Source organism: Muntiacus reevesi, chromosome 11 (assembly GCF_963930625.1).
Source record: "Muntiacus reevesi chromosome 11, mMunRee1.1, whole genome shotgun sequence".
Taxonomy (NCBI): domain Eukaryota; kingdom Metazoa; phylum Chordata; class Mammalia; order Artiodactyla; family Cervidae; genus Muntiacus; species Muntiacus reevesi.
Window position 1 is genome coordinate 16727358 of NC_089259.1, and position 24795 is coordinate 16752152.

Sequence of the window (24795 nt, forward strand, 5' to 3'; positions counted from 1 at the left end):
GCCGTCTCCGCCCTCGCCCCCGAGCTGCGAGGCTGCAGGACTGGTGCCGCAGTCGCCGCCTCGGCCACCGCGCAGCTGCCGGTCCACCTCCGCCACCGCTTAGCCGTGCTCGGAGCCCGGCCGAGGAGGCTGCCGCCGCCGCCAGGAGCCCGCAGCCCGCGCCCCGAGCCCGCCGCCGCCGCCCTCCGAGGGCGCCCCAGGCCGCGCCATGGTGAAGGTGACGTTCAATTCGGCTCTGGCCCAGAAGGAGGCCAAGAAGGACGAGGCCAAGAGCGGCGAGGAGGCGCTCATCATCCCTCCGGACGCCGTTGCCGTGGACTGCAAGGTCCGAGGGCCGGGGCTCGGAGGAGTGGGCCCGCTGGGGCCCCGGGAGAGCTGCGCCAGGCCAGGGCGGCTGTGCGGCCGGGGCTGCGCGGGGTGCGCGCGGGACGGGGGTCCCCGAGAGGGCCGAGCGCTCCCTTCTCTCGGGCTGCTCCCCGTTCTTGTCCGGCGCAGCTTCTTTGTAAGAAAGTGCGTGTGCAGAAAGCGGTGCCCGGCGCGGAATCGGGGGCTTGGGGGGGCTCCGGGGGAGGAGGATTGGAGAACGGGGCCGAGTGCACGGTGCTGGGTGCAGTCGAGGAATGTGTGTGGGGCCGGGCCGGGGTTCGTTCCGCCTGGAGACCGGCAGCGACATGCAAAACGACAAAACAACAACAAGAGTTTGGCACGTCCTCCCAGTATAAATAATGTCCCTAAGATGGCTGACATCATCACAAGCCTAAACCGCAGTTGCTTCTTTACTTTCGTTTCCAGGCTGAACTGCACTGGGACCAAGTCCGGCTCCTGTAAGCCTCTTAATTTTAAAAGCGTTTTTTTTCCCTTTAACCTTCTCTTTCTCCGCGACCCTTTGGTAAGGGTAGGTGAACTTCGCCGTGGGGTCTGGAGAGGGAGGGAGCGGGCCAGGGGAGAAGGCAAGGTGATGGTCTGCTCAGAGTAGGTTCTATATAACTGAAATATTCACGGTAAAGGTTACTAATTACTATCTGGATGTTAGTGTAAAACCGACAGTTCACTTTTAAATTATATCAGCAACTTTACGAGAACCCCTGAAGCTAAGTGAAACTAAACAAACTTGTCCTGCGTCTCTTTCAAAATTGTTCTTCATCCCTTTTAAAATTGTCCACCGTCCCTTCAAAAACTTTTCTTTATTTTACAAAATCCCCCTTTTAGCCCTAAGCAAAAGTCCGGAGAACTATTATCGTGCCACAGTTTAGGATGTGATTGTAATTGTCTCAGAAGTTGAATAAACAGGAAAGGTTCACAGCCCTTCTACCAGATCTTCAGGCTGCAAACATTTAATCCTGTAGAAATTAGTTGTAGAATTATTTATGTTCTGTAACTTTTAATTTTTTTGTTAGCATTTTTGAAGACCTGCTCTAAGTAGGATAAACTTAGTTTTAACTTTAAAAAACCCAGTAACTTGTGCAGGTATAAACACTGTTTTTTAATACATGACTACTACTGGGAAACGCAGTGTGAAAAGTGTTTGAAAATACAGTGTTAATCTGCAGGTGCCTATACTGGGTTTTTGGAAATGTTCTAGTTAAAAACACAAATGTCAGGAGTTGATTTTTAAATAACTGTCTTGCCTTGAAATAGGAAGTGGACAGATTCCCTAAAAGGATTAAGCGTTTTGGTATTGGTATTGTTTGCCTGAATCTATTGCAAAGTCTAGGTTTTAGAGAAAATGTTTGGAATCCACAGAGGATAATTCCAGCCGTAAATTATTATCTGAGCTCTGTATTTGTCTAACATTCATTGTACCTAAATTAGATTGATAGTCAAGTACCCTGTCATAACAGACTGAAATACATATATAGAGATTAGGTAGATTTTAATCCTATTACACATCTTTTTAAAAATCCTATGAACAAATACAATTCCTCTCATTAAAAAAGAGAGGAAGAAAGGATCCGATGATGTCACTTCAGATAGCTTTTCCCAGTTCCTGTGGTGAAGGAGATTTGAAACGCTGGACAAAAATCAGAAATAATTTGCTGGGCAGCTGTAACTCTGATTTTGGACATTTATTGTCAGTTCTGAAATGGTGACTGTGTTTTCAGATTCTCAGAATTTCTCACAATTTCACCATATTCAAATATTGTGGTCATAGCAGCAGTAAAAAAAAAAAGTAACCATTCCTAGCTCTGTTTTCTCAGATCCCCATATCCAAAGAAAAATACTAGAACTAAGCTGTGAGGACCTGTCTTCCTTTATAACCACACAGCAGTCACGGATGAACTGGCAGATACAAAATGACTAATTCTTTTTGGAGCTGTGAACTCGAAGACCTCTTAGGTGAGGGACAGAATATTGCTGTACGTTAGGAGAATCTTTATAACCCGTCAGTCACTTAACAGTAAATGCAATAGTAAATGCAAACAGGCATTTGCAGGCGGTCTCTTAGAGCTCGGACGGTAGTTACATAATGTTCTTTGACTCGTCCGGTGACTGTACCGTGACCGCTGAGTCTGACTCCGAATACTGCACAGAATCAGTCTTCCTGTGTTTGCCTCGGGCATTTCCTTGCCTGGTTGGTCAAGAGGATCCGGTTTAGCTAGTTAGCAAAAACTCCTGAATAAGAATTTTGAGTATCTTTAACCCTCCCAGACCTCGGTGTCCTGAAGGCCATTGTTTCTCCAGTTGTACCCTTAAGGATCACTTGGTATCACCTGGGATTCTGGTTTTAAAATGCAGATTCTTCAGACCTTCTGCAGTAAAGAATTCTGATCCCTCCAATCGGCTGGCTTATGTAACTCACATTCCAGTACTTTTACACTGCTCCTGTCTTTTGCTATTTCTTTAACTCTTTTCTCTGGAAGCTGTTGCATTGTCCCATCTTTCAGATTTGTCTTTTCAGTAGCTATTAATCCCAGCAGCCACGTCTGTGGATTATATTGTCTCAATTAGCTTGCTGTTTATTATTCTTTCTCTACATTTCCCCCTAGATTTTATGTAATAGAGGTGAATTTTAAATTATGAATGTTTTATGTGAGAGGCAGCAATTCATTCATGAACTTCTGTGTTTTTACTTTGAACTTTGAAAAATTGTTTGTTATATACGGGTAAGTATCAAAGAAAATACTTAATGTCCTGAGTCAGAAGTCCCAGTTTTGTCAGTACACAACTGCTTGATCTTGGGTTTAAATTTTTTTTTTTTTTAAAGAGTTCTTTATGTGTAAGATGACAGGGTAGGACCAGATGGTCTGTAGAGGACTCTTCCAGTTTTAAAATTCTATGAAAATGGCAAGAATTACATAATTATATTTGGTAGGAGTCAGATTGTTTTAGCTGTGAAAAATAATAGTTCCCCTCTCACCCTAACTAGACTGTTCCTTTTTTTCCTCCCCTTGTTCAGCTTGTTACATGCCTTCCTCTTATTAAGTAGCTGTGGGTCACGGAGAAAGGAGATGGCTAGAGGTATTATGTAATAAGCTAAATTTTCATTTTGGGTTACCTCATTGTAGAACAGTAGCTGTCAATAACTCCTGTTGTCATGCCTGATTATGAGATGCCTTTCCCAGTATCAGGCCTCGAAGAAGCTCAAGTTTTCTTCGTAGATAACCCTGTAAATTGTTTTGCTGACAAATAATGTTGCCTCTTCTCTGCAGTGCATTGTAGTTGTAGACATCCTTAAAAGGAAAAGTGAAATGCTTGTGGAGGGGAAAGAAAGGGCAGGATGGAAGCCTAAGTGAAGGACTGCTAACCCAGTAAGTTCTGGGTCCACCCATCACAAAACGGCTAATTCTTTTCACTTTCTGGCCTTTCTCTCTGCATAAAACAGGACTGGTCATTTAGCTTTTTGGTGATGTTTGTGTTCATTTTATTTTTTGTTTGGGGAGAGGTAGAGGGGAGGAAGAACATAAAATCTGATGCCATGTACTAAAATGTTTTGGTCTTTAGAGAAGGGATGGGGAGTTTGGTTCCCTTTAACAAAAGTGCGTATCATTACCCCATTGTATAATTTAGTGTCAGTAAAACATTGGCCAGCAAAAACTTTACAGTCACTGCATTTTAGTTCTTCGTGAGGGTATTGATATCGGAAGCGAGGATTTGTTGCTGGGAGATAAATGAATTGCCCCTATGCATACCAAGCGACCTTGGCAGGATCTCGTGTGTACACATGCCTCATTGGGCGGCTTGGGGTCTTCCCAGTGTCACCTTAAACATAATCATCTTCAGACTAGATAGAACCGAGTATGTTATCCTTGGCAAAATCATAAACCTGTAAGACATTTTGGAATTCAGCTCAGCCATATTAGAGATTTAGGTGAATAGAAGTATTACTTGAACCAGAAATATCTCTCGGAACACATGGTAAGGCCTATTTAAATTGACTTAGAATTTAACTTTAAAAGTTTTCAATATGTATTGCTAGAGCTTGATGTAAGGTGGGACATTTTATTTCTTATTTGTTCTTTCATACTCTAACTTAAATACCTGGAATGTCTATTTAAAAGGCATTTTTTTTTTTCCACCAAAAGGAAAATGCTTTCTGAATTCATGGCATAACTAAAACTTCTTGAACTCTTTTGTTTATCACAGTGTCAGCAGAGGAAGAGCCAGAAAAAAATTTGTGTCTTTTCAAAATGACATCAGTGAATCCATCCTCTTAAACTTTTTGGTAAACTTGTCACTTTTTATTAGAGCTTCGACTGAAGGAGTTAAGGACTCTGCCATCAAAGGACTTTCTCAGGCCATAGCTACTGCCTGTTAAAAATAAAGGATTTGACAGTGCTGAATTTCTGAATGTGGTGGTTTTTGTCAAAATGCTATAGAAAGCAATAACACTGGAGTTATGTTTTCAAGAAGCTTATGTGTAGAGAGTTATTTCCTGTCTTTCCTATTTACTTTGCACGGCTTAACAATGAAAATTTTACAGGGTAGACAACTGAAAGTTGAAAATTAGAAATTTTTGTTATAGATATGACCCTAAGAATATCATTAAAAATAATCCAGTTGTGATTTTCCCTTTTAATCAGTGTTTATGATACATATACGTAGTAGCTTTAAATAATCTTATTTTATGTTACCAACAGTTGAGCAAAATTGTTTGTAAACAACTGAAGGTTTTTTGAACTCTTGAATTGATCAACGGGAAAAAAAGAACTTAATAACTTAATGAAGTATTTCTAGAATTCTGTCATCTCGGGGAAAATCAAGTAAAATGAACATAGACTTATGCAGAAGAATTTCCAAAAAATGAAAAAATGACTCTTGTTTTTATGATAGAGGGATATTCTAATTTTTCATTTAATATTTATCAATATTTATCATTGATAAATGATAATATTAACATTGATAAATTTCTAGTAGTAATTATATGAGCTCGAGCTAAGATATATTTGTCAGAAGATAAATTAATGTTGAAATTAAATTTGCACAGTTTATAAATCCTAAACATTTTCAAAAGATTCTGAAATATTTGCATAAACCTTTTTTGGCATAGTTGAATTTCATATTTTATTTTATTTATTTTTTTTACAGGTACACAATTTAATATTTATTATATGCATTTTATATACATTATTTTTCAACAGCGGTACGTTCGCTATGTGGCACAATCTTAAAAATTTGCTGATTCTTGGTTTGTAAAACAAAAACCTTACAAAACTCATCAAAACTCGCAAACTGATCAGAAAAGTTTTTTGGAAGACTAGAAAAAATACTTTATTGTCTTAATCATGCATTACACAAACAAAATCTTTAGTTACACCATAAAATTAAGCACATCTGAAAAAATAGGGATAACTAGTCCAAACACAGCAGATTTCTGTATCCTGATTCAACTATTTTTGTATCCTATTTGTATTTCAAATTTTACTCCAAATACTTTAAAACAAGATAGTTTTGTCTGGAATCATGGTAAACCAAGATATGTATCTAGGGGGAGTCACCTTGGTTTGTAACTTAAACTATAAAATATTCCATTTTTAGTCTATTCTATAAAAAAGGTTTAATTTAATATTTAAAAAAAGAAGGTTTAACGAAGTTTTGTATGTTTGAATGTTTTTAACTTTTAATGCCAAAGTTAATCTTGGATTATTTTCTCTGCTTTAATTATGATTATGATGTTTAAAATTTTGTAATATAAAAACCTAAAAGGTAAGTTGCATTATTAAGTCACTTACTGCAACATCCAGAAGAGGAATCATCTTTATGCTGGGAAAAATGACTTTAAAGGGTCAGTTCATCTAGGTCTGCAGTTTTTTGGGGGGTGGGGGTGGGAGAACTCTTTGTGGCTTTTGTGGGATCTCACTTTCCTGACCAGGATTTGAGCACCGGCCATGAGAGAAAGCCTGGAATCCTCACCACTAGGCCACTAGGGAACCTAGTCTTCATTTCTTAAAATTCATTATTTTTTCAGCCAGCCTCTCTAGTATTTCATTTCTGCTGTATATACTATGGCAGTTTTTTCATTTTTTATCTTCTAGCTTTCTCTTCAGTTTATTTTACCTTGCTTTCATGCTAGGAAGAGTTTCCCAATCCCATCAGTTTTTAGCTCGAGCAAAAATTAGGAATGTTAAGCAGAGATGGCAAACTTAATGCTCTTGGGCCCGAGTAGATATTTTAGTGAAGCTAAGCTTTTTTCTTTTTTCATTTTTTTTGCATATTAAGCAACTTAGAATATTCTTCATTTTCATTTAAAAAGTGAAGGGTCCAGTGTTGCTTGATCCTCCAGGCTTTAAAGGCAAGCTGGAATCGGTTTCATTTAAAACTTGATTTTTAAATATTAACAACTAATTCATAAACAAAACAAAAACAACAAAAATTTCATGCAGAAACACGGGTGACTGACACAGGCCACTGTTTTACAGTCTCCTTTACAGTGGAGAGCAGAACTGGCAGATTATGGCCTACTGCCTGTTTTTCTATAACCCATGAGCCAAGAATGATTTTTTAAAAAAATATATTTTTAGATGTTTGGGGAGAAATAATCAATTTCTCCAATTTGCTCCAGTTCCTTCACAATTGAAAAAAGGGTATTGTTTGGGGAGCCACACTGTCTACCTATTGAGAACTCAGACTATGCAGTTTATACTTTAAGGGTTTAGATTCTGTCTCTACCATCTACTGCGATACTTTGGGTAAGTTACTACAACTCTCTGTGTCTTTCTCCATCAGCTAGCTGGGGAATGAGATAATTTGTAAAAAGTGTATCACAATACCTGGAGCAGCGTATGACTCAGTAGATGCTATTATTGCTACTACAGATTTTTTTTTAATGATTCAAACTTTTATTTGTCACTGTTGCTGCTAAGTCGCTTCAGTCATGTCCGACTCTGTGCGACCCCATAGACGGCAGCCCACCAGGCTCCCCCGTCCCTGGGATTCTCCAGGCAAGAACACTGGAGTGGGTTGCCATTTCCTTCTCCATTTATTTGGCACTGCTGCATCTTAGAGATTTCTGGAAGTAGACTTCAGGGTGGATGTGGCTGTGTGCTCAGTCATGCCCAGCTCTTTGCGACCCCGTGGACGATAGCCCGCCAGGCTCCTCTGTCCATGGGGTTTTCCAGGCGAGAGTACTGGAGTGGGGTGCCCTTTCCTCCTTCCTCCAGGGGATCAAACCTGAGGCTCCTGTGTCTCCTGCATTGCAGGCGAACTCTATACCCTCTCAGCCATAGCGGAAGCCAGGTAGAAGTAGAAAATTAATGAAGCAGGGCAGTTACTCATTTTGTATTGTTTTTTATAGATTAATACCTCAAACTCAACACTGTTTTCAGATAGTGTCAGAGCCTACTGGCAAAGATTAATATTATTACCTGGATCTGGTAACTTGGGCAAGTCCCACAACCTCCCAAGCCCCAGTTCCCTCACTTGTAAAATAGTATAATGGCACTGACCTTAAATAGTGTTTTTGTGGTAGAATTAACAGTCCCTGGTACATAGAAACTCATTAAATGTTAGCACTTTTCCCCAGTCCCCATCTGTTAAAAGTCCTATTTTTACCCCCTCATCATTCTTTTGTTGGAATGTTACTTCTTGTGTTACTATTTTTGCTTATACCTACCTCACATGTCAGTTAAATTACAGTATTGTTGATAAGTAACACCCTGCTCCCCCTAGATACTCTGCGAAAGAGTCATTCCTGCAACATAAAAATCCTTAGCATTCAGTAGCTGTGTCTATTTTTGTATAGAAGTATTTCTTATTACAGAATAGTATGTTGATAAAATTTTATAAATTTGATTTGGGGTTTAACCAAATACTTAGTTTTAAAATGCAAATAACTGTCCTGCCCTATCTCTGAAGAACGCACCTTTTTTGGGAACCCACTTTGTACATTAATGGTTCTCAAACTTTTTGGTCTCAGGACCCCTTTGTACCCTTTGTTGAGGGTCCCAAAGAGCTTTTGATTTATGTTGGCTATATTTATTGATAATTTACTGTATTCAAAATTAAAACAATATTTATTGATTTAAAATAATACAAAACCTATGTTAGCAAAAAGAACATTTATAAATAAAAATTTCCGTATAACCAACAGATTTTAAGAACAGTAAGAGCAACGTCGTTTTAAATTTTTACTCTTTACTGATGGCTTCATAGAAGACAGCTGAATTCTCCAGTTAGCTTCTGCTGTGTGTCACACATTCAGCTTCTGGGAAACTCCACTGTACACTGTCCAGAGAATGAGAGTAGGGGGGGAAGTCTTATTTTTATTACGAAATTAGTTTTGACATTATGGACTCCCCCCTGACATTGTGGTGTCTGTCCCTAGAGCACATTTGGAGAACTTCTAAATACTTGCTATTTCATGGTTTTTGTATTCATTTGTGTTTTCTGCAACTTTAGATATTGCCTCCTGGCTTCCTAAAATGGGAAGTGACTATTTAGCCTTTCCTATTTGTTTATGTAGTATACACATAATCTCTTCTGCTGGTATAGTTATAGTGATGTCTGGTTAAATTTCTGGCCCATGCTTTTATTGTAATTGACATGAAACTTACATCGGAGTAATGTAGTATAACTTTTTCTACTTCCTTTCTTGTACAAAGCCATTTTTATTTTCCCTGAATTTGATAATTGGCTTCTTGAGTCAAGAGAGGGTTACTTAGTTTTCTGTATATTGCTAGTTCATCCTCAATGTCTCTGACCAACTTTCAGATAACAAACTCTCATATCAGACTTATCAGATAATTTACCGAGTTTTCAGTTTTTCGTGGTGATATTTCACTTGTCATTCTTCAGCCTTTCCACCCAGATGGTTGTACTCTAGGTATGTGGCTGCACAGATGTTCTGAGAGTAATTATTATCCTCAAGTTTTTCTGTCTTTGCCTACATCCTCCGTTGACTCTTCAGTTTTATAAATCCAAGAAACAGCATTTGAGATGATTTTTTTTTTTTAAACCTGTCTGAGAATCTTTACTCTGTCTTTACATGTAATTGATAATTTATCTGGGCATAAAATTCTAGGTTAGCTGTAATTTTCTTTCAGCATTTTAATGGCATTGCTCCATCTTCTAGTCTGATGCCATTCTGATTCCTGGTTCTTTGAATATGACCACTTTTGTTTTACTTTCCCTCAAGAAGCTTGAGATTTTTTTCCTTATGCTTTCAGCTTTTAAAATTTCTATTGACATACTTTATCTTCTGTCGTTTCCATTTTCTGGCTTACGGTTTGTTGATCCCTTTACAATCACTCTGTTGAGCTTTCAGGAGGAAGTAAAGATGACTGTTTAACTGGAAATCAATAACAGGACTTTCAACTCAGCTGTCTTCATAGCTTTAAGACTTATTAGATCATTTTATTTAACATTGAAAATGGACTTTTAATGATAATGATAGATAACAATAGGAATAGTAGATAATGATAGGAAACCATGTTCATTTTTTTGTTTGTTTTGTTTTTTTTGTTTGTTTTTTTTTTCATGTTCATTTTTATTAGCATCAGTTTAAGGTCTGACAGGATAACCTATAGAGAGGCATCTACTTGTCTCCTTTTTAAATATTCCAAAATTGTCTTTTCATGAGTAATTTTAGACACAACTCCCTCACTGCCAACTTCATGATTTTTGCTTTGTGACTTTATTTCTCTGACTTTACTAGCTTCATTTTTGTATTAACATCTTGCCTTTTTAATCTTTGAAATGTTTACATCCTAGTGAGCCTGAGTTATTTTCCTTCAATGTTTTTCCTTCATGTGCATATGATTTAAGTACTTTTTGTTACTATCTTTTGTGTTAATTCGATGAATAATAGAGAAAAATTCTATTAACTTTGTCAACACATTAATAACAACACTGCTGTTGTAACAGTTAACGCATTGTGCTTCCTATGAGTGTGACTCAATTTGAGTAAACCTATTGTGATTGGGAAAAGCTGTAGAAACTCAGGTCATTTCTGGTTGGATATTTATCTGTAAAATGACGTATTGGACTAAAGACCTCTCACGGCTCTTGCATAGAGGATCGTTTCTTTCTAAGAAGTATCTGTATCTGTTTTCACCAAAGAACAACCCTCCTGGATCCAAGAGTGAGGCGAGGAGTAGGATAAGGGAGTGAAATCAAATGACTGCTGAATGTTTATACTGTACATGTATTTGGTGCTAGGCATAGGTTCAAAGCATGCTTTACATGTTCACTATACAGATACAAATATCTGTGATCTCAGGAACTGGAATTATTTTTTCTAATAGTTATTTTGTGTAACTTCCAAATTTCTGAACTTGGACAGAAGATATAGCTTTCCACCTTCGAATTATTTTGTGCTTTTAAAAGACTATACTTAGAATTTTCTTGTCAAGAATTCTACATTTTAAATGGAATGACTCATAGTTGAATACAAATGTATAATTATCTTGTTGAATGACATTAAAATCGAAGATTTATACAAAAATGGGTCCAGAACAGGTTTGCTTTCCCCCCTCTAATCTTGACACATAATTCTATGATGAATTATAGAGTAGAGCATTCCTATCATACTTGAAAATTTTTGGAAGATGGTTGATACTCTCATTAAGAACAGTATGAACTCATGACTCAGTCAGTAGCAGAAGAAATCTGTCGTGACCAATCTGTCTATCCCTCATAAAGACCGTTACTCACAGTAAATGTCATGTGTATATTATAGTGTTGTTTACAAACATCTGTCTATTAATGCTAGTCTAGGTTTTTCTTTTGACTACCCACTACCTTTATATCTCACTCATATGAATTTGAAAACCTCATGAAATATTACACTTCCCTTCAGTGTAAATGCAATAAACACTACACAGAAATGGTCATCTTTTAAAATAAGTAGAAAAAAGAATAGAAGATTTTAAGGTATTCCTATATGAATATTCTGCTATGTACCAGATACTCTGCTTGCTCCTGATGATGTAAAAAGTGATAGTGACAATCCAGCACTAAAAGCATTTATAGCCTGATCTTTTTCTTTTTTATAGCTCTGGCCTATTTTTTTGTTTAACCTCGGCCTGTGCTAATTTTACATAATGCCAATAATTTGGTTCAGATTTTTTTTTTTTTACTTTATTCTTTATTTATTTATTTATTTTTTATTTTTCAGTGGGTTTTGTCATGGTTCAGATTTTTTATTTCTCACAGTAGTTAAATTGTTATGCCGTGGATTTAAATTGTTAATTTTTTAATTCCTGTTTTGCTGTTTGTGTCATAGGATTTGTTAACAAATAAAGGATGTTAAAGAGAAATTGGTTTTGTAGACATTATACTTTTAGATTAGTTTCTATTGTGAAAAATCTCTCCCTACTCAAGTGTAAGATAATGCAATAACCATATTATCCATATAATGCCAATCACTTGGAAAACTGCTTCCTTTTTGCATCTAATACACAAGATTTCTCATGTGGACTTTCTCACATAGTTGAGACAGTAGCAGTCTTACTTACTTGAAAAGTTAAATAAGAAGATAAAATTCAGTTTTACTTATTTAAATGAGCAAGAGAAACTGCAAACAGATGTTTGGTGGCTTTATAGATTTTTTAGCTTCGTAGCCATAGGTTTTTGTGTTTTACATATAGCAGAATATATTTGGTAACCAGTTAATGCTGTTAATGGTGAACAGCTTGCTGGATCGTGTCTTTTTGATGCTTCCATGATGGGAAAGAAAGCTAATGTAGAAGCCAGGTGACTAGAACAAGTACCAGTGGTAAATGAGTGACACTGCTATTCTACATGATAGTAATCAGATGGAGCAATTGCCTGTATTACTTCAGTGGTTTGAATAGTCTAGTTAGGAAATTATTTTGGAAATATTTTAAAATAGATCTTAAGTGATGACCAAGGCTTTTATTTTTATTTCTTATTGGAGTAGGAAGTCATTTTCTTTTCCTCTCTAGTAATGTCTTTTTTAATTGGCTTTTTCAGTACTTTGTGTTCAGTTCAGTCGCTCAGTTGTGTCCGACTCTTTGTGACCCCATGGACTGCAGCACGTCAGGCTTCCCTGTCCATCACCAACTCCTGGAGCTTGTTCAAACTCATGTCCATTGAGTCAGTGATGCCATCCAGCCATCTCATCCTTTGCCATCCCCTTTTCCTCCTGCCTTCAATCTTTCATTTAATGGGGTCTTAGGAAAAAATCCTCTCCTTGCTCCTCATAAGCTGGGAAAGGAGAGGAATTCAGATTTATTGGAGTATTATTACATACTGAAAATGTCAGCCCCTCGAACTTTATACAATTCTGTTCATTTTGACCAATATATGCAGTTGTGTGATCATATCACTTTGTAGTTTGTTCCAGTTTTCTGTTTCTATAATTTACCCTTTCCAGAACCTCATTCCGACGGTATTATACCGGGAGTGGCTGTCCGTCATTCTCATTGTTCCTGTCCTGAGAACTCGGCGTCATCTCGAACATCTCTGATGCCCACAGTTCTTGGACCATAGCTTTCTCTGAGCTTATCCGATACCTGGCTCCTCTCTGTCACCATTTTTGCTTATGCCATTCATGCTTGGATTTATTCTTTCCAAAAGAATACCTGTTCTGTCATTTAAAGGATTAAGATGCTTTATTCACCGTATTAATCTAGTCTCTTTACTTTTATGTAGAGAAGTGGTTTAAAATTAGATACTCAGAAGGAATCATACATACCTAATCATAGGTATGGAAGTGAAGATTGAAGTTCAAAATTAAGTGACTTTGTAGAAACGAACTTAGTACGTTTGGTCTTCACTAGGAAGAAAAACATGACTGAGCGACTTCACTCTCACTCTTCACTTTCCTGCATTGGAGAAGGAAATGGCAACCCACTCCAGTGTTCTTGCCTGGAGAGTCCCAGGGGTGGGGGAGCCTGGAGGGCTGCCGTCTATGGGGTCACACAGAGTCGGACACGACTGAAGTGGCTTAGCAGCAGGAAGAAAAATGATGAGGGAGAAGTTGAGAAAAGGAGAACATAGATGAGAAGTTTATTTATGAAAATTTGAGTTATTAGATTTTTTTAAATGTTGGCAGCTAATTCTATATTTTGTAAAACAGTATACAGGCACACCCACGGGCAGCCAGCCTGTGCATCCCCATATTTATCCATATTACTGAATGTGTTTTAAAAAGTACATATTTTGAAATAAACTAAATCTACTTCTGATGCTGCTCTGAGGTGAATAAATTCTATTTTTTTCCCTGTATTTCAGTATTTATATTAAAGTGTTTTTACACCATCACGTTCTTTTTCTTTTTTGTAATATGATTTTTAACTGAGAGATTTTCCTCTTTGGTAATTTTGGTTCTTAAAGCACTGTTGTTGCATTTGCTCTAATAATGCAAAGTAATATTTCTGGGAGCTTTGAAAAAATGTCTCCTCATTCATTCTGCAAAGGCTCGTGAAGTGAGTTGTTAGTGTGGAACAGAATAAAAATTACATGAAAACCCTTGCATCTTGTCTGAGTTCAGTTTATAATTGAAGCATATTTACTAAAGCCTCTTAGGGAATTCATTGAGGTGACCTAATTCTTAACTAATTGAAGTATCAGAACTGAATTTATCCTTCATTTTGCTTAAGATATAACTGGTTAAATAATTTTACTTTATTATACGGTGATAAGATTCATTTGAACCAGAGATTAGTAGTGTCCGAGTGATAATGCTTTTGAAGCAGTTTCTTTCTGTTCCTACTGTGAAGGGTGACAAGGGTGATTATGGGCCAGCGTGTGCTTCAGCATCTTCATTTATAAACTGGGATAAAAACTTGAGGTTTTAGGAAGATTAATGAGATGATAATTGTATAGCACCTGTGGGAGTTCTCTTACCTTATCAGCATAATTTAAGGTGCACCAGTTTTATTGCAGTACCAGGGGAGGAAATGTCTGTTACTTGTTTAAATTAGGCCAAGTGAAGTTATAGATCTCAGTGAAGATGTTCTTGTTCATGAGTGGTTTTCCTTTTTCTTACTGTGATGGTTAATTATGAAATAATCCAAACATACCAAAAAGAAAAAAAGAGTTTAGAGTACTATTTATGTTCTTTAAATGTTTTTTTTAAGTGTTAAATATGTGGTGTCATTTTTTAATCCAACTTGACTTTTTTTGGTTCAGAATTCTGTTTCTAAGATTAATCTCAAAGTCAGCAGTGCTAGTTGGTTTCATTTAGGCTTTAATTGTATGAACCTATAATACTTTATTCTTTACTTGATGGACATTTAAGTTATTTCCAGTTTTCTTCTTAATGACCATTCTGCAGTTAACCGTTATTCAGCCTCTTTCTGTGTACAAAAGTGTTTATCTAGGGTTATAGTGCCAGGAATGGAATTACTGGCCTGTAAGATATATACATACCTTTATTTGTATTAGATCCTGCCAGATTGTCATTCAAAACATTTGTACCAGCTCCTGTCTTTAGCTGTGCAAAAGCTCTCAATTCGCATTGTTCCACACTTTCTCCAGCGCTGGTGTTGTTAGACTTTCTTTTATTGACGAGTGTATAGGAACTCAGTTGATGTTTTTTCTTTCACTCCCCATATTGAAATAAGCTTTACAGGCAGTATGACTTCCTTGGTGATCTAGTGGTTGGGAGTCTGCCTGCCAGTGTGATGGACACGGATTCAGTCCCTGGTCTGGGAAGATTCCTCACGCCAAGGGGTAACTAAGCCCGTGCACCACGACTGCTAAGCCTGCGGCAGGAGGAGTCACCGCAGTGAGAAGCCCCTGCCCCAATACTAGAGAAAGCCCACGAAGACCCAGAGCAGCCAAAGACAAGAAAAAACAACTTTACAGACAGTAAAATACACTTGTTTTATGTATATAATTTGATTGAAATTATGGTCATTGTATAAAGTCACATATCCACCACCACTCATGATGTGAAACATTTCCATCACCCTAAAAAATTTCCCTGTGACTCTTCTATCTTCCTTTCACCCTGACAGCCACTAAGCTGCTTTCTGTCATTGTAGTTTTTCCTTTTCATAGCTAGTCTTTTGATTTGGAATTTTTTCACTCCAATGTTTTTGAGATTCAGTGTGATTAAACCACACTTTATTTATCCATGCATCAGTTAGTGGATAGTTATGTTGTTTCTGGTTTGGGGCTATTATGAATAATGATGCTATGACTATTTATGAATAAATCTTTGACCTGTTGATTTTTCATTACTGATCTTCAGCAATTTTGCTGAACTCTAATTAGTTTGAATAATGTGGCTTTCTCAGATTTTCTGCATAGACAGTTATATCACTTAACATAATGACATTTTTGTATTCTTTTTTCTAATCTTCTTTTCTGTTCATGTTCTGTCATTTTTTAACTATGTAGGATCTCTAGTACAGTGTTCAAACAGAAACAGAGTCAATTCTAGTGAGCATCCTCATATTCCTGACTTGAAAGGTTATGGTTTAACTCTGAAGCTTAACTGTTACATGTGAGGCTTGGGACAGATTTTTGATCATTAACCTTTTTCATGTTAATGAATTTCAACTGTTCTAGTTTGCAAAGAGGTTTTATTATGAATGGGAGTGAGAGTTTATCAAATGCATTTTCTGCATATTTTGAGATGGTCATGGGGCTTTTCTTTAATCTTATATGTGACTTTTTTTTCCTCTGAGCTTACTTTTTCAAGTTTTAAAATTTAGTTACTAAAAATACATTTTTTAATCACTTAGGTTAAAAACTTTTCTATCTTGGATATACTTTCATCCCTTCTCCATGACTGACTAAGACTGTAATAAAGGAACATCATTTAACTGTCACGCATACTGTTAATTTTGACTGTAAATTGCTTAAGGCCTCAGCCATATCTTAATCACATTTGAATTTCCCACAGGATGTAGCACAGTACGTTGCAAATAACAGGCCCTTAATGTTGAACTGTGCTAAGGGCTAAGCTTAGCTAAGCTAAGTACTTAGGGCTACTATTCTTTGCTAAAGAGCCACAGTCTCTTGTGGGTTAATAAATTCTTACGTTGCCCCCACCTTTCATTACCATGCTGGCTGTTGATGTAACTTTGGGGGTCATTAAAAAATAACCAAGTTTTAAAGCTTTTAAATTTTATCCACTCATCAGTTATTTATTGAGTGCCATTGCCAAGGTTGGCTTGGAGCTACCATACTAACCTTGTAGGAATTTAGAGAAAACAAGAGATTAGTTAGACTTTAAAGACCTGGAACCTCTTTTATGCAAAAATGATTGTATAAGTTAGATTCTTGTGAGAAATTTAAATTTTTATTGCCGTAGCCCTGAAATGTGGGTTTTTTTTTGTTTGTTTTTTTTTTTGAAATGTGGTTTTTGAATGAACAAGAGATAGTATGCTACATAAAGTACCTTTGTGACCCGCCCCAGTAACTCCTCCGTTCTCCTCTCTGCACCAGTTGCCACCATATTGGGCTCTCTAGCCATACCCCAGGTGACTGGAGAAGCAACTCGTTCTGGTTATTCATTCTTTGCCCTACATATGACGCCCTTTAACTCCACCTTCTGCACAGTTAATGAGTATTTGTCCTTCATTCCACTCCAGTATTTTCTCCCCTGGGAAGTCTTTCCCAAATCAGTCCTCCTGTGTTCTCTACCTTCTATTAGAGCTTATATCATATTTATGTTCTTTTTTGTAGATTGATTTTCCAGGCTGACCTGAATGCTCTCTTGGCTGTGGCTATATACCCATAGCACTTGGCCCATAGTAGGCATCTATAATTTAGTCTTGAAAATATTGCTTGTTGACCCATTAAAAATGAGAGAGCAAAAAGCCTGGAGACTTGTCATCCAGTTACCAGTTGGGACCGCATATTCGTTTCCAAGGTCTCCCCATGCTCTCTGGCTGCTGCTGAAGAGAGCCTGCCGAAACGGGGGTGTCATACACACATCTCATGGTCTCAGCAGCTGATACCAAATGTTTAGAAGTTACTATTTCCATCTGTCATTTTCATCTCCCCACCCTGCCTCCACCCTAAAATAAATTATCCTTGGAACTGTTTCCTGTCTTCTTAGATATTTGTGTCAGACAAGGGCTCAAGCAAAACACTATATGTTCTTTGGTATTCGAGATTCATAATACCTGATGACTCCATGGAATTCTGGTAACTTTCTGTTCACAGATGGGATGTCTTACGTGACCTGATCAATTCCTTAGAAGTTTATTCTCTGGTACATTCTAATTCCTTGCAATGCACTTGTCGTCCTCTAAGTATACATACAGTTTGTTGACAGGTACACCTACCACTGCAAAGTGTGATGATCGCACAGCATCTGAGTTAATCCCTAGATTGAGAGACATTTTTTCTACAACCAAACACAAGAAAGTTTAAACTTCAACCAACCCAGGTGCCTTAAGTTGTTCTTGGTTGGCTGGGACATCTGGTCTTGGGCTTTTCCTGAGTGATACCAAGTTAAGATTCCTCATCTTAGAGTTGAAAATGTAACTTTAGCTTTCATTCTTTCCTACCTGAACTCTTGCTTCAGTTATATCCGGTGTTTGTTTTGCTGTGTTGTTTTGTTTTGGTTTGTCTGTGCCACGTGACTTGCAGGATCCCTTTTCCCCAACCAGGGATCGATCCTGGGCCAAGGCATTGAAAGTTCGGAGTCCCAATCACTGGACCACCAGAGAATTCCCTCCAGTATCGTTCATACACTTTTCATTCCTAACTCTTAAGTTATATCCTATTTATCTATGTAATTGTGGGGTCAAGTCTACTTTGTCCTTTAACCCATCCCATAATGAGTTTTCCAAGTAAAGGTCAGAGTTACATACAGTACTTGAGAGGCTGCACACATGTACTACTTACAAGATCATCTTTTATTATGTTGGTTTCAAGTCCATTGGAGCCTCTCTTTTGCTGTCTGTACTGTTTTTTGAGTCACTGGTTATATAACACCAGCAGCTAATCTCATTTATTTGTTAGCTCTTTGCATATAAACCTGGGTACAGATAAGAAATTAGCTGTAACTTTGAAATGGCAGGGTGGAAGGACTGAGTTAGAAGGGCAAGTGTATCTAAGGGCTGTGCATATCCTGATCCTTGGTGATGTTTCAGGGCTAAATTACCTCCTTGAATGGGTCGGAATCAGAATTCTAACAATTGCATACTAGTTGTATGTCTCTTAATCATTAAGTTTTTCTTACTGAGTCTTTCCTTAATTTTCTACTCCTTCTATCTTTAAAGTGAAAAACTTTGTTACAAACTGGGATTCTTTAGGGTAGAGCAGTGCATTAATGGAATTAGTTCTGAATGTGTTTGTCCTACTTCTTTGAGATTCTGATTATTTAAAGAATCTGTTTAATATTATTTGGTCTGTCCCAGTTTTCCTGTTAATTTTTCTTGTATTTGGTTAGGAATGGCTTTGTACCTAGTGTGAAATATTAACTACCTGCAGCAGGCTGACATATAATTTTATGAATAACCTCACATACCCTGAAGTTGTAATACATAAGATGTGTGTGCGTGTTCAGTCATGTATGACTCTTTGTGACCCCATGGACTATAGCCCGCCAGGGTCCTCTGGCCATGAAATTTTCCAGGCAAGAATACTGGATTGCCATTTCCTTTTCCAGGGGATCTTCTCAACCCAAGGATTAACCTGAATCTCCTGCATTGATTGGCAGGCAGATTCTCTACCACTGAGCCGTAGGGGAAGCCCAATACACAAGATTCAGCACCATAATTTTGCATGACAAGGTTGTAGCCTTTTCTGAATTTTTAAATATTAGAAGATATTTTAACCACAAAAATTAATGCACAGAAAGTAGAAATTGTTGAGTGTGTTATTGATTGCTCTGGAGGTATGGGTGGCAGGTGGGAAGTGATAATTCTTCAGGTTTCTTTCAGGCTTGACATTCCTGTGGTTCTGACTGGAGATAAGATACTGACCATCAGTCTTTCACATTTCAGGACCCAGATGAAGTGGTTCCAGTTGGCCAGAGAAGAGCTTGGTGTTGGTGCATGTGCTTTGGACTGGCGTTCATGCTCGCGGGTGTCATTCTAGGGGGAGCGTACCTGTACAAATACTTTGCACTTCAAGTAAGTGGGAAAATGCTAAGGACACTTCTGCCTTTCCTTCACCTGTACTAGAAAATTGGCCCAAACTTATTCTAAGTCTGCGCTTTTTGTCCGTGGCCTTTCAGCCAGAGTGGTGGTTCTGTTTTCTGGTTATGTTCAAAAATTCCCTGAGCATAAGTTCGCTGAGCCTTTTAGACAGTCGTTAAAAGCAGAATAACATTGTTTTGGAATGTTGCTGACTGATGGATATAGATTGCTGGATGATTTTTCAAAACTGACTAACCCTCAATTTTCCTACCATAATTAATCACTAAGTTATAGGATTTTTCAGTTGCCAATTGAATAAATACACCAGCCTCAGATGTCATGTTGATAAACTATAATTTATTAGATCGACATTTTGGGCTTCCCCACAGTAGCTTTTTGCTTCTGGGCCCAGGGTGCACTTGCTGCATTTCTATCTCTGCCTCTTTCTCAGCCACTGGTTTATCTTAAGAATTAGGACTTTGGCAATAATGCTGATGTAATTTAGGATGAAAGTTGTTTGTAATTTGTTATAGACTAGGAATTCCAGTGGATTGAGACAGTATTTTTCTTCTGATTACAATTATTAAGATTTATGATCTCTCTTTTGTCACTTATTTCTCTGGCAATAATCCAATAGGTTTATTTCATTTAATATACCAGAATTTGGAGAAATTGTTGACAAATAGATTTTATTAAAATAATGAAACATTCTATAGAGGATGTATGTTTTGTGCTCATTTTCTGTATGTTTGAGATAATAGCATGGTGATAGACTTTAGTGAAATACAAGTCATCTTAATGCAGTTTTTTTTATAAGAAATGTATTTTTGATATAAAAAGTCATTGCAGTTCCACTGTCTAGAGATATTTGTTGATCTTTTTGTTATATGCTCATAATCTTTATTATATATGCCTACTTTAAAAAAATCTTTATGATTGGCTGTAATCTGATATTTTCCACTTAATTGTGATATATTTTAAGGGAAAATGAGAGCTACCTGTATGCCTGCAGAAATGACAGAAAAACCATCCCTTTTTTAGCTAATAAGAGAAAAATCATCTAATCAGTGAATCACAGCGAAATTAAAAGTATATTCTTTAAGAAAAATATTCCTGGTTTCTGAGTATATTCCTTTTATAAAATTAAGGTCTACAGGTAGGAAGAGGTGTATGTTTCTTCAGATTTACTTGTCACCAGATGGATAATTGCTTTCATAGTCTATTTTTAATCAAATACAAAAAGTAAAGGAGAAATCAACTGCTTTTTTTCCTTCTGAACCGGTTTTTTTAACAATGCTTCAAAACCTGATCTTAAAGAATGTGTTAACTCTGTAATTAAACTGTCTGACTTGTCATCTAAAAGTAGGAGTTTGCAAGCAAAATGCTGTTTAGATAAAGGTGGCAGCTTAAGTAATACTTACATTTAAAAACCTGTCTCCCACTGCATTGCTGAAATAGTGTTTAAACTCTCTATAGCCAGATGACGTCTATTACTGTGGAATAAAGTACATCAAAGATGATGTCATCTTAAATGAGCCTTCTGCAGACGCCCCAGCCGCTCGCTACCAGACCATTGAAGAAAATATCAAGATCTTTGAGGAAGACGAGGTTGAATTCATCAGCGTGCCTGTCCCAGAGTTTGCAGATAGTGACCCTGCCAATATTGTTCATGACTTTAACAAGGTGAGCCAGGTGCCCTGAAGTGTAAAAAGAATGCAGGCCCCTTGATGGATGCTTTTGTAGTTTTAATATTGGCTAATTTATTCTATTTATGATTTACTGTTTGAAAAGAAAATTTTGAAAAAGACCTTCTGCCCTACAAGGAAAACTCCAACATTTGATGGGCTCTTTGTCTGAAGCTAACCCTCAGGAAACCTACTTTTTCTCCCACCTTCCTTGTCTGTCTTAATGCACACCAGATGCTGTTCCTTCTTTGCTGTTAAATTGCTTTTAGAAATCTAAATATTTACATGTTTTGGTTTAACTCATTTTAATCCTAAGACCCATCCGGTTGAGTTAGTCTTTCTCAATCATGGTTTCTCATCTGAACCATAAGAACAGAGTCATTTAATTGACTTATTTCAGTCAATTTCATCCAGTTCTCTGGTGGATGGTAGTAACTAGCCAATACGTTCTAGATGCATCAGAGAGAATTTAATTTTTATACACAATAGATGGATGCCTTGGAGGGCATGATGGTTTATAAGTGCAGGGACTAAGTCTCTTAATCAGATGATAGGGTACTGGAGTTAGTTTTAATAGTTTGTTGTTATCTGATCACTATGTAAATACTGGCTAGTAGCAGAATTTCCTCTCCCCTTACTACTTCCATTCCTATCCTACCAAATTCTTGATTTGTTGAAATGCAAGTGACTGACACATTCTAAAGTCAACCCATTTTAATGGTACAAATTGTTCTTAAAAATCTAGTTGCTGCCTGTTTACAAATATTATTACAAGTATATTTGTAATATTTATACATGAACCTAACAAAAATATTATCTTTTTCTTCCCAGAAACTCACCGCCTATTTGGATCTTAACCTGGATAAGTGCTATGTGATTCCTCTGAACACTTCCATTGTCATGCCACCCAAAAACCTATTGGAGTTACTTATTAACATAAAGGTATAAAACTTTCAGATACTTCTTCTTATTGATGCTGTTATAGGATCTTGGAATTCCTTATTGAGAAATCGGCCCTATAGGAGCCCGTCTTACTGACGGTGGAGAAGGAAATGGCAACCCACTCCAGTACTCTTGCCTGGAAAATCCCATGGACGGAGGAGCCTGTAGGCTACAGTCCATGGGGTCGCAAAGAGTCAGACACGACTGAGCGACTTCACTTCACTTCACTTACTGACAGTATAGCTAATAAGCATCTTATGACAAGTAACTGATACTAGTGGTTTGGGTTTTTTCCCTTGTCTCTTGTAATATTTTATTTATTGAAATTAAAATGTGATTTCTTAAATTATATCATATTTAACTTTTCCTAAAGGGTCAGAGAATAAATAGTAGGCTTTTAAGAAATAAGGTCTGTGTTGCAGCTATTCAATTTTGATGCCATAGACAATATGTAAACAAATGGGCACAACTATACTCCAATAAAACTTTTTAAAAATTATTTATTTATTTTTGGCTGTGCTTGGGTCTCTGTTGCCGTGTGCGGGCTTTCTCTAGTTGTGGTGCGTGGGCTTCTCGTGGTGGTGGTTTCTCTTGTTGCGGAGCATGGGCTGTAGGGTGCGTGGGCTTCACTAGTTATGGCTCTTGGGCCTCGTTTTCCTGTGGCGTATGGAATCTTCCCAGGGCAGGGATCGCACTGTGTCCCCTGCATTGGAGGCAGATTCTTAACCACTGGCCCAACAGAGAAGTCCTCAGTTAAACTTCATAGAAACAGATGGTGGGTGATAGTTTGCCAATCCCTGTTTTGTATATAATCTCTAAAACTTTTGTTTGTTTTGTCTGTTCAATGTATGTTTTGAGATATCCATGTAATATAATTCTTTTCCAAATGTAGGCTGGGACCTACTTGCCTCAGTCATATCTGATTCATGAACACATGGTCATCACTGATCGCATTGAAAACATTGACCACCTGGGTTTCTATATTTATCGGCTGTGCCATGACAAGGAAACGTACAAACTGCAACGCAGAGAAACCATTAAAGGTAATACTTTTGAATGTTAGAGTGTTGGCAGAAAAGTGTGTTTCACTTCATTGTGTTAAATTAGACTTAGTTGTAAGCTTGTCATTGTTACCATTACATTGGCCATGAGTAAGAAATAAAACTGTATTGGACACTGTATAATATTTCTAGATTACTGGAGAATCACCTTAATTCTAAATCTACTCCTTTTCAGATGTAGAGGGTAGGTGAATGTGAGATTCATTTCCCAGATGTGCTGTTGGCTTCCTTCCTGTACGGTCACCCTGTCCACCTTTCCGTCCCCCCACTTGGGTTCAGCCGTACTGTGCGAGGGTTCTGCTTACCCGGAGTGCCTCTAAGGTGGCTCTCAGGCGTGTGCTCAGGTTCTAAGCAGAGTGTGCCTCTTGGATCACGTTGAAGATAACCACAGTCAGGTTAGTTAGAAAGGAACTGGACTGAAGAATTAGAAGCATTGACACAACTAAGGTTTGCTATAACTTAGCGATTTGCCAAGTCGCTTAACCTTTGTTTTCTCACGTGATGACATTATCTCATTTCTTTTCAAGATCATCGAAAAAATAAAATGAAAGTACAGGTGACAGGGCTTTAGAAAGTAAGACATGCCATGCATATACACTATGATGTGATCTCTTTGAAATTGTGGCACCTGGTTAAATGCATTCCTGGCTTTTTGTTAGCACTTTTGATGATTCTGATCTACTGTTTGATGATACTTTGATGATGAGTTAGCTGAAACCTGAGGCTTGATGTCTTATACTGTGAAATGAACTTCATGGTTCATAATTTTTTTAAAGCCATAATTTTATGTATAATAAAATCCACCCTTTTTTAGTGTGTAGTTCTGAATTTCAACAGATCACCACCATATCAAGATATAGAATGTTTCTGTTACCTTCAGGGTCATAAATTTATATGTATGGCATTGTTATTGTTATCAACCTCTGTAAAGATACTTAGTGTAGAAAGGATTGGAAATTATCTTCTGCCATGTTAAATCAAACTACAGAAGTTAATGGACTATAGATAGAGTAAAATATTTGTATATGTCTGAATAATAGTTGTGAAGATTAATATGAATATTTATTACTGAAGAACCAGAAATTTAAACAACTTTTCCTTTCAAACAGGTATTCAGAAACGTGAAGCCAGCATCTGTGCTACGATTCGGCATTTTGAGAACAGATTTGCCGTGGAAACTTTAATTTGCTCTTGAACAGTCAAGAAAAACATAATGGAGAGAAATTTAATACCACAGCATAACCCCACCCTTTGTATTTTGTGCAGTGATTATTTTTTAAAAAATCTTCTTTCATGTAAGTAGCACATAGGGCTTCACGATTTTTTCATCTCATTAACTCAATTAAAACCATTATCTTTAAAAATCTTTTTTTCTTTCCAAGTGTGGTGTCTTTTATCTTGAATTAGTTATATGAAGTCATAGGTAATAGTACATTTCATCATAGAGCTTAGGTATTAGAAGTGTTTAAATTTCATTAATCCATGTACCCAGATTTTTGTGTTTTAATTATGCATTTTCAAGAAGAGAGGTTCTCTAATAATCACATATATGCATATGTAAAATGGACCACAGGGACTTACTTGTAGCTGTTGCCCTGCTACTTAGTTTGTTAGAGCATTTTAGCACACATTTTAATTTTCTCCTCTAATTAAAATGTG

At 37.3% G+C, this 24795-nt stretch overlaps 1 protein-coding gene across 1 annotated transcript; it reads left to right on the forward strand.

Moving 5' to 3' along the window:
• Positions 1-13: 13 nt before the first annotated feature.
• Positions 14-24502, forward strand: ITM2B (integral membrane protein 2B). The gene is made up of 6 exons (XM_065901892.1): positions 14-325; positions 19314-19442; positions 20925-21131; positions 21965-22075; positions 22968-23118; positions 24246-24502. The coding sequence occupies exons 1-6, from the start codon at positions 209-211 to the stop codon at positions 24329-24331; spliced, it is 801 nt and encodes a 266-aa protein (XP_065757964.1). The 5' UTR covers positions 14-208; the 3' UTR covers positions 24332-24502.
• Positions 24503-24795: the final 293 nt, after the last annotated feature.

Excerpts from the sequence above, each read along its gene's own strand:
- ITM2B (XM_065901892.1), top strand. The coding sequence starts at position 209 with ATGGTGAAGGTGACGTTCAATTCGGCTCTGGCCCAGAAGGAGGCCAAG. Across the intron at positions 326-19,313 it reads CCGTTGCCGTGGACTGCAAG|GACCCAGATGAAGTGGTTCC; the intron begins GTCCGAGGGCCG and ends TTCACATTTCAG. Across the intron at positions 22,076-22,967 it reads AGTTACTTATTAACATAAAG|GCTGGGACCTACTTGCCTCA; the intron begins GTATAAAACTTT and ends TTCCAAATGTAG.